This window comes from Zootoca vivipara, chromosome 5 (assembly GCF_965207765.1).
Source record: "Zootoca vivipara chromosome 5, rZooViv2.hap1.1, whole genome shotgun sequence".
Lineage (NCBI taxonomy): Eukaryota > Metazoa > Chordata > Lepidosauria > Squamata > Lacertidae > Zootoca > Zootoca vivipara.
Window position 1 is genome coordinate 76060020 of NC_142588.1, and position 10794 is coordinate 76070813.

At 44.8% G+C, this 10794-nt stretch overlaps 1 protein-coding gene across 2 annotated transcripts in view; it reads left to right on the forward strand.

The window, feature by feature from the left end:
* GMPS (guanosine monophosphate synthase) overlaps positions 1 to 10794 on the forward strand; it is a 49850-nt gene that overhangs the window by 34543 nt on the left and 4513 nt on the right. For both annotated transcript variants that reach the window (XM_088669834.1, XM_088669835.1), the window contains exons 11-15: positions 656 to 771; positions 2456 to 2581; positions 4718 to 4833; positions 8193 to 8323; positions 9403 to 9575. In XM_088669834.1, the coding sequence (XP_088525960.1) occupies positions 656 to 771; positions 2456 to 2581; positions 4718 to 4833; positions 8193 to 8323; positions 9403 to 9575 (662 nt within the window). The remainder of the gene's footprint in view (positions 1 to 655; positions 772 to 2455; positions 2582 to 4717; positions 4834 to 8192; positions 8324 to 9402; positions 9576 to 10794) is intronic.

A 10794-nucleotide genomic window follows, 5' to 3' on the forward strand; every position in this document is an offset into this window, starting at 1 on the left:
CGCGCTTATGAATTACTCGACATCCGAACGGAAACCGTGGTGGTTTTAGATAGGGTTTTTTAGATGGGGTTGCTTCGACTTGCGAATTTTTCCGTTTCCAATGCATTCCTATGGGAAATCAGGTTTCCAGCGGCGCTTTTTGACTTTTTTCGACCTACGAAGGTGCCTTCGGAACGGATTAAATTCGTAAGTCGAGGCACCACTGTAGCTAGAGTCAGTCAAGGCCCTGGCCTCCCAAGCCTGGTATGCAGGGAGCAGGTCTTGCAGGATTCACTGCGTGATCGTCTTTCCAAACAATGCAAAGTAAACTATTCCAAGCTGAAGAATGCGAAGGGGTTTGGGCTATTTGGTGGGGAGGAGAAACGGAAACCAAACATAGGGCAAGGGAGATCAAGGAAGTAGCACATGGAGCTGGGAGCAGGAGGGAGCATATTTTCTTCTCTTTTTTTCAAGTGAAGCCTCACAATAAGAGTAAATAGTGCTTCAGACCTCACTGCTGCTTTTGCATATGCAAGCCAAGCATGTTGCAGATAAATGGCAGCATGGCCAAAACACTTACAAGTGCAGTCATGTACGTAGCACTGCTGAAAGACAAATTGCCACTTATATATTGGTAACCGATTCCACGGTGCTTTTCCAATACTGTTTTCTCCAGGTCCTGGCCTTGCAATTAGGGTAATATGTGCCGAAGAACCGTACGTTTGCAAAGACTACCCTGAAACGAACAACATTTTGAAAATCATAGCAGACTTTTCTGCGAGTGTTAAAAAGGTAATTATTGTGCCTTGAATTGAAGGGTTTAAATTCCTATGTGGATTATGATAAGCCACTGCCATAGATAAGCTTGGCTTAATTGTCTCTTTAGCCAGTTGCTGACGAACCCTCATGACATTCTTCCCATCCCTCCTGCTCCATATCCTCACCTTCCCTTCCTGTGTTTCCCATCAGATTATGCTGGCTTTCCCTGTCAGTTCTCCTTAAGCCATTGTTTGCAGAGTAGGCCCTGCAGTGTCTTTTCTTCCTTCAAGAAAGTTCTCAAGATGAATCCCCTCCCCTCCCCATCTTATGTGTTCTGTCTTGGTTTCTTCTACCCTTATGTTCTGATCCTTCATAGCCTATCAATTTACAACGTATTCCCTTCCCCAACTTCTTTTGTATTAGTTATATAAGATGTAGCTAGCATGGTGCCCTTAGGGTCGCCAGACTCAATAGAGGACAGGACTTCTGTGCCTTTAATTGCCCTGCTCTCTTCTGAGTCTGGAAACCTTAGAGAGAAACCAGCAGACCCTTTGCTTGGAAATTAAACAAAGGGTCTGCTGGTTTCTCTTTAAGGTTTCCAGACTCAAAAGAGAGCAGGGCAATTAAAGGCACAGAAGTCCTGTCCTCTATTGAGTTTGGCAACCCTAGGTGCCCTCCCAGTGTTGCTGGACTACACCTCCCAGCATTCCTTGCCATTTGCTATGCTTGCTGGATTGGTTGTAGTCGGAATCCAACAACATTTGAAGAGCACCATGTTAACTTGCATTTAGCACAGGAGTAGCCAAGTGCCGTATAGTTAAAGCTATGGTTTTCCCAGTAGTGATGTATGGAAGTGAGAGCTGGACCATAAAGAAGGCTGATCGCCGAAGAATTGATGCTTTTGAATTATGGTGCTGGAGGAGACTCTTGAGAGTCCCATGGACTGCAAGACAATCAAACCTATCCATTCTGAAGGAAATCAGCCCCAAGTGCTCACTGGAAGGACAGATCCTGAAGCTGAGGCTCCAATGAGAAGAGAAGACTCCCTGGAAAAGACCCTGATGTTGGGAAAGATTGAGGGCACTAGGAGAAGGGGGCGACAGAGGACGAGATGGTTGGACAGTGTTCTCGAAGCTACGAACATGAGATTGACCAAACTGCGGGAGGCAGTAGAAGACAGGAGTGCCTGGCGTGCTCTGGTCCATGGGGTCACGAAGAGTCGGACGCGACTAAACGACTAAACAACAACAACAAGCCAAGTGCCTACCAACTGGGAATGCCTCTGATTCAGGGGTCAGCAAACTTTTTCAGCAAGGGGCCAGTCCACTGTCCCTCAGACCTTGTGGTGGGCCGGACTATATATATATATATTTGGGGGGGGGGGCAATGAACGAATTTCTGTGCCCCATAAATAACCCGGAGATGCATTTTAAATAAAAGCACACATTCTACTCATGTAAAAATGCCAGGCAGGCCCCACAAATAACCCATGGATTCTATATTTGTACCGTGTGTAGTAGATGCTGGGTGGTTTAGAAATAACAAATCTGATTGGACCTGATTGGCAGCACTGGTCTAACCACACTTCTGGCCTCTTTGTTGAAGAACCCCTTATTTTCCAATCTCTGCCTCTATGCCAAACATTGGCTCCCAGTGAGATGTAGCCGAGTAATAATCTCAGATGTTTTGATTGGACTTTTTTTCCTTTTTTGCCCAGCCTCACACACTGTTGCAGAGGGTCAAAGCATGTACAACTGAGGAAGACCAGGAGAAACTGATGCAAATCACAAGTCTACATTCATTGAATGCCTTTCTGATGCCAATCAAAACTGTAGGAGTGCAGGTGAGTGCGTTGAATGCTGCTGTGGGTAGAATACGTCCAAAACGGATTGGGATTAAGCAACGGAAGAGCTATTTTTTAAAAATATATGTGACAGCCTCTAAATGTCTGAATGGTCACTTTGGTAAGGCTAGGGAATCCTGAAGTATTCTTGAGATTAAATAGCATCACTCACACTGTGTTCCATCAGGTTCAGGCTTCCATTGGAGAAGCAGCAGCTGGAGGCTCATACATATATTCCTACTAATTTGCTCACTGCAGACAAAATTCTGTTTTTACCTGTTCTGCTTTTATAAGACTTGTTTTGCTGTCCTCCTTATACCGTCCTATTATTTTTTTGTGTTATTTTTCTATGCCACCTAGAGATACTTGAAATACGTTGGGGGTTGGGAAATGCTTTTCAATAAATAAGTAAACAAACAAACAAACAAACAAAAAAACCAGTTCTGCTTTCCTGGGGCAGTTCAGGCACCTGTCAGACACAAAGCCAATTAAAGGCTCGGAACTGCATGCATTGTAGCTTTATTGGCTCTGGGAGATAGGCCAGTTGTCTGTTCTGGACAGAGTCGCAATCCCTCTGAAAGAAGAGGCTCGCGGTTTGGGGCTGCGCTTGGATTAATCTTAGTTGCTTAGAGGCTCAGGTGGCTAGGAGTGCCTTTTGCCAGTGACATCCTTGAAACGGTCTTGCCTCGCCCTGGTGATTCCTAGATTGGCAATTTGATTATTGCAATGCACCATGTGTGGAACACTTGGGCCTGGCCTGGACGCTCTGGCTGATTTAAGATGCTGCAAGCTAGAGTCAATAAGGGTGGGCTTTCACAAGCCCATAACTCTGGTGCTTAAAAGCTTGTACAGTCGTACCTAGGAAGTCGAACGCCTTGTGAGTGTTCCGGTTTGCGAACATTCTTTGGAACCCGAATGTCCGTCGCGGCTTCCACAGCTTCTGATTGGCTGCAGGAGTTTCCTGCAGCCAGTCGCAAGCTGCGCCTTGGTTCCCAATTGTTTTGGAAGTTGAACGGACTTCTGGAACGGATTCTGTTCGACTTCTGAGGTACGACTGTGCCCATATGCTACCAGTAGGCAGGGTGATATATCTATACATCATCCCAAATTGGTTTGAAGTTCGATTCATGATAACAGTTTCATAATGTATGACTTGGCAATATATCGAGAATCACAGTGTGTGCGTAAGTGTGCGTGCACACTATGTAAAAAATTCCAATATGGGGGAAACCGTGGAGCCGTGAACCGTGAATCAGTTCTCTCATGGCTCTTGCTTCCTGTTGCTTATTACTATAAAATAACAGCTGTTAAAGGTAAGTAAAAATGCATCAGTTTTAGACCCCTAAATAGTATCAGTTGCTAGTTCTCCATTTGCCTCTACATAGTTGCATCCTTATTTCAGACGTTGTGATACAGTGGTACCTCGGTTTACGAACTTAATCCGTTCTGGAACTCTGTTCTTAAACCGAAACCGTTCTTAAACCAAGGCGCGCTTTCCCTAATGACGCCTCCCCCCACTGGTGCCCATCCACCATTCAGATTCCGTTCTTAGACCAAGGTAAAGTTTGCAAACCAGGACACTGCTTCCAGTTTTGCGGAGGTCGTAAACCGAATCGTTCATTAACAGGACTGTTCTTAAACCGAGGTCCCACTGTATAGATATATCATGATGTTTAAGACGGGACAGTCCTTTGCAAGGTCCTTAACTTGGGTCCAGGGTACAGACCTCTTGATGCTTTATATTCCTGTCTGATCCCGGAAGTGTTCAGGGGAGTCATGTTCAGTGGTCCCCCACGACCGAGATGCAAGGCTCATATCTGCCGGAATCTGTGCATATTCAGCATTCTGTGCCTGGTCCTGTGGAGCTGCCTCTTGGCTGACATCATGTAGGACCTGCCCCCTATTGAATTTCAGGCATTTTGGGAAGGCATAATTTCAGCAGGCATTTCAAGTGAGCTTTTCCTGGTTTAATTTTTGCTAACTTGATCTTTTGTACCTCTTTCCCAACATCACCGTACACGGCAGTGTGCAAACTGGAGTGTCGAACGGTATATAACTTGTTGCAAGGAAAGAACTAGATGAGGTTTCAGATAATGCAAATGTTTCAGCTGTCGATTTTGTTTTGCTGCTTTGCAGGGCGATGGCCGCTCCTACAGCTATGTATGTGGGATCTCCAGCAAAGATGCTCCACACTGGGAGTCCCTTATGTTCCTAGCCAGACTCATCCCCCGCATGTGTCACAACATAAACCGGTATATATCTGCAGTATTTTTTAAAAAATACAGCTGCTGCTTATTTTGTTGTTTGCTTAACATTTTTGCTTTGGTACATTTTTAACTTACACATGATAAGTAAAAACGAAACTACCATATAGAAGAATATGCTACTGCCTTTCTTGAGAGCTTATTATAAATTGGAGATGTAAAAGTTCTGGAAATTTTGAAGCCAGCAGGGCGGGGATCTTGTTTTAGGGTTGCTGGGAATCGAAGTACATATGCAATACCGTCGTTATCAAACCTAAACTTATTTTATTGCTTTAACCACATTAAACGCACCAGTTACAACTTATTTATCAAATAAAATGGTACTTTGGCACAGTCATAACATTTATGACAGAATTGCCTTGACTCAGAAGTAAGCCCCACTCTGTTTAGCGGTGCTTACTTCTGTGTAACCACACGTAGGCTTGCATGAATGTCGTCAGCTGCTACCCTGTGAGTGTGTCCCTTTGAATACATGCGTAGGATTGCACTGTTAGTGTCACAGTGAATTGATGGGAGAGGTGAAAAGGGAGAGAGGCCACGTCTGGTATCTCAAAACTTGTAGGCCAGAGACCATCAAATGGAGGCCAGTAGTAATTCACAAGCAATAAAGGCTCTGTAAGCTTATCTCATAGATAAGTGTAAGTAGATAAATAGGTACTGCTCCAAGCGGGAAGGTACATGGCATTTCCGTGCACTGATCTGGTTTGCCAGAAGCAGCTTTGTTATGCTGGCCACATGACCTGGAAGCTGTACGCCAGCTCCCTCGGCCAATAACGCGAGATGAGCGCCGCAACCCCAGAGTTGGTCACGACTGGACCCCAATGGTCAGTGGTCCCTTTATCTTTAAGCTTATCTCATGAAGATGGCAAGCACCCCTCTAGGTGCAGAAATGCATTTTGGATCTGAGTATTGTATATGTCAGTTACAGGGCACAGGAGCTAAAATGCTCTTCACACTATAAACTCTGAGTAAAGCCTTGTTGTTTTTCTTAAAAAAGCATTCCACTCGATTCAAAAAGAGAAAATAATTCGTATGAGGTTTTGTTTTTTTTTAGAAAAAGGGAAAACTGGGTTCTCCGCCTTAGTCCCAGGCCTTCACATCTCTGTTTATAATATTGTCCCATAAGCCATGTTGGGAGGGAAGAGTCAGATGCTCCACTAACAGATTTGTCCCAGCTTTTTATCTGCAAGCCCATTTTGTGACTATTTGCCCGGGGATCTTTAATGTGTGTGTTTGATGTTTTATTTCATGGCCTGTTAATTGTAATTTTGTGCGATCATAGTATGATGTTCAGGGCAACCCTGTACTGACTACAGTGGTACCTTGGTTCTCAAACTTAATCCGTTCTGGAAGTCAGTTCGACTTCCAAAGCGTTCCAAAACCAAGGCGTGCTTTCCCATAGAAAGGAATGCAAAATGGATTAATCCGTTCCAGACTTTTAAAAACAACCCCTAATAAGCATGGACCAATTGTATCAAGTAGTATGGGAAACAGCCTTATTAGAAAAACTAACCAATAAACTGAAACTGACACGGGGACAAAACTGAAACTGAAACTGACACGGGGACATACGCAGCCCAACAAGACAACGACAAGAATTCACCAACAGCATACGAATCAATCTGGCTAACGCAGGGGACAGCAACCTTTTTCAGCCGTGGGCCAGTCCACCGTCCCTCAGACCATGCGGTGGGCTGGACTATATTTGGGGGGAGGGGGAAATGAACGAATTCCTATGCCCCATAAATAACCCAGAGATGCATTTTAAATAAAAGGACACATTCTATTCATATAAAAACACACTGATTCCCGGACCATCCGCAAGCTGGATTGAGAAGGCGATTGGGCCACATCCAGCCCCCGGGCCTTAGGTTGCCTACCCCTGGGCTAACCTGATTTAGGAACACCCACCCACCCCACTCACACATGAAAACAAAGGTCACCACAGCCAATCACAAACAAACAACCACACCCTAGGCCAACCCCAACCTCTCTCACCACCAAAGGAGTACAAGCGAATAGCAAAGAGAACGTGCACAAGCGACACTGACACAACCCCCCTCCTATAGCTGCCAAGTCTCCCCTATTCTCCGGGAAACCCCCGTTTTCCCAGCCATTTCCCGCTGGCAGCCCGGATTTTAAAAAACCCCGTAAATCCCCCGGATTCTTACCGGCCCAGGGAGGCTCCTTCTGCGCATGTCTGGAGTCTCTGGCCATGCGCAGAAGCGATTTCTGGCGCTGTGGCCATTTTGGAAATGGGCAGAGCATGCGTAGAAGCGACTTCTGGTGCCAATCCCGGATTTTTCAATCTGGGAGTTGGCACCTATGCCCCTCCCCCACACTAAGTAGCATAGACGCATTGCCACCAACCCCACTCACCATGCCCCCCTTCACCTCTTCCCCCCCTTTCTTCCTAATGCAACACTAATGTCTCAACAAATGAAACGGATCTGTAGAAAATGTGACTTGAAAAAGAGACATTGCACATACTTTTGTAAACCAAGAAATCTTTGATAAAAAATATATTAAAAAAACAACAACCCCTAAAACAGCAATTTAACATGGATTTTACTATCTAACGAGACCATTGAGCCATAAAATGAAAGCAATAAACAATGTAGTGAACTGGGTTCCACACAGCCACAACAATGGACCGAAAAAGCCCCCAAAACAAAAACGCAAAATAAATAGCAAAAACTAAAGTGCCAAATATACGCTCCAAATATCACCTCCATGCTGTGTGGGTGCTCGGGATTTGCCAGCCGTCAGACCTCAGCGTAGCACTCGGGAGGGAAGCGTAACACTCAAAACGGAGCACGTTTGGCTTCTGAAAAACGTTCGCAAATTTGAACACTTACTTCTGGGTTTGCAGTGTTCGGGTTCCAAGTTGTTCAAGAACTAAGCTGTTCGCAAACCAAGGTACCACTGTATACTGGAAAGCTAAGCGTCAAGTACTGCAGGCATAAATGCTCTTAACAGTGGGGGCTTTTAAAGCAAGGGAAGGAAGCAAACTTTTGCTTTAGTATTAGAATAAAAAGACTGCACATATTCTGAATGTTAATGTTTTCCAAACGGGATACGTGGCTTTTTAAATAAATGATTGAACGACTGTCTGTTTGAATTAAAGGCACTGTGCACCCAAGTTTTACATGGTTGGACAAAGCCAGAATTTAAATTACTGTCTGCTATTCTGGTATTTTATAGATGCATTGCTCATCTTTCCCTAACCTGGCACCCTTCAGAAGTTGGGGACTGAAACTCCTTTTAGCCCTAGCCAGCGTAGTGCTTGCATTATTCAGTTTGCAATAAACCACACACTCCAACGCTTCATTTTTTTCCCTCCTTAGAGTTGTCTATGTGTTTGGCCCACCTGTCAAAGAACCTCCCACAGACGTTACTCCCACTTTCCTGACAACAGGAGTCCTCAGCACATTGCGGCAAGCTGATTTTGAGGCTCATAATATTCTCAGGGAGTCTGGTTAGTATGTGCATTTGTTCAGTGGAAGGTCATTTCTTAGTTCAGGCGTCGGCAACGTTTTCCGGCCATGGGCCGGAGCATTCCCACAGACTATTTTCAGTGGGCTGGACATGCGCAGAAGCAATTTCTGGCGCCGCACTTCCCATGTCTAGGACGCCGGAAATCGCTTCTGCGCATGTCCGCAGCGCCGGAAATCGCTTCTGCGGCTGCGTAGATGCTGGAAACCGCGCCTGTGCAGAAGCGATTTCCGGCGTTGGCGCAGGCGCCATTTCCAGCGCCGCTCAGCAAGTTGCCGCGCTGCGCCGGTTTAGTGCAGCGCGCGGGGGACTTGTCGAGTGGGTGGCTTGGTGACCAGGCGGCTCGTGGGCCGGATAAACGGCCTCCGTGGGCCGGATCCGGCCCATGGGCCGGAGGTTGCCGATGCCTGGCTTAGTTCATTGCTAAGAGGTCTGCTGTCCTTGAGTCGCCATTGGCAAAGACACTTAACAGCAGTTCAGAATTCGTCAAGCAACCCAGATTTTGGTTGCATAAGAGATGTTTCTTTTGTAGAACCCTGGCTTCAGAAAGTTGAATTTTCTGGGACACTGCAGTTTCTTGATTTTGTAGCAGAAAAACTACATCAAAAGTGAATCACATGAAAGTTTTAATAGAAACTAATTTGATGCTTGCAACTCTTAACCAAGAGCAGTTTCTGAGTTGTGCCATGGAGTACAGTCTGTCTTTATGCTGCTCTTCGTTTTCAATTGTATCCTGCCCTTCCTTAGAGCTTAGGATGGCAAAATGATCTCCCTCCCCCTATTTTATCCTGACAACAACCCTGTGACATAGATTAGGCCAAGATAGTGATTGGCCCAAGACCACCCAGTGAGCTTCACGACTGAATCGGGAGTTGGAATTCTGGTCTCCCAAGTCCTAGTCCAGCACTGTAATCAAGGGAGGGGGGAGGTGTCAACCTCTGGGTGTTGTTCAACCACAACTTTCATCATTCCCGACAATGTGCTCTATCATTATACTACGCCGGCTCTCTCGGTCCATATAACGGTTTGTTAATTGCAATATTCTTGGTTTCTTATGCCAAGGTTATGCTGGAAAAATCAGCCAGATGCCAGTCATCTTGACACCATTGCATTTTGACCGAGATCCCCTTCAGAAGCAACCTTCCTGTCAAAGATCTGTGGTTGTTCGGACCTTCATCACTAGTGATTTCATGACGGGTATTGCAGCGACTCCCGGCAATGAGATACCGGAAGAGGTAAAACTTTCAGAATAATCATTTGGAACTGCCTTTTCTTTCTTTGCTAATATGGAAACACTGCTTGTTCCTTTATTCAAAATGGTTTAAAAGTTCATTTTTGTAGCACAGAAATAAATGTGTGCTCTGGCCCTCAAACCGCTCCTGGGCGATGCATCGGTACATTGCCGAGGCCTATGCTGTACAGTCTTACCTTGGATCCCGAATGCCTTGCAAGTCTAACGTTTTGGCTCCCAAACACCGCAAACCCAGAAGTGAGTGTTCCGGTTTGCAAACGTTCTTTTGCACCCAAACGTCTGATAGGGCTTCCGCGGCTTCCGCTTGGCTGCAGGAACTTCCGAACATTTTGGAAGTCGAACGGACTTCCGGAATGGATTCCATTCAACTTCCAAGGTATGACTATAGTACAGGTGAAACTCGGAAAATTAGAATATCGTCAAAAGGTGCATTTATTTCAGTAATGCAACTTATTTTTATTTTTACAAATGCTTTCTTTTGGAAATTCCACAGTAATAAAACAAATAGTTACAATAATACAAAAATAAACATCGCTATTACATTTCATTAATTGCATTCCATTTATAATTGACCTGCCTAATGACAAATAATTACAGTTACAACAAATAAAGGCTTGACATATCTTGCTTTGCATGTCATGCATCTATCTCATATTGGTTTCACCTTTTAAGTTGCATTACTGAAATAAATGCACTTTTTGACGATACAGTGGTACCTCGACTTACGAACGACTCGACAACCAAAATTTTTCGACTTACGAATGGGGCAAATGGCCGCGTGCTTACGAATGTCTCAACATCCGAAAGGAAACCGCGGCGGTTTTAGATAGGGATTATTCAACTTACAATTTTTTAGATAGGGTTGCTTCGACTTACGAATTTTTCTGTTTCCAATGCGTTCCTATGGGAAATTGCGTTTCCAATGGCACATTTCGACTTTTTCAACCTACGAATTTTTCAACCTACGAAGGTGCCCTCGGAACAGATTAAATTCGTAAGTTGGGGCACCACTGTGTTCTAATTTTCCAAGTTTCACCTGTAAGTGTATGAGCTGCCTCTCCAAAATGTTTGCCTGTTTTTGTTTGTTTGTTTGTTTGCAAACAAAATAATACCAAGCTATATTTTAAAAATTTGATGCACCATTCCTACCCCCTTCTAGACAGCTAGGTAAAATAGTCTAATGACTATCCTGTGCCTTGCAT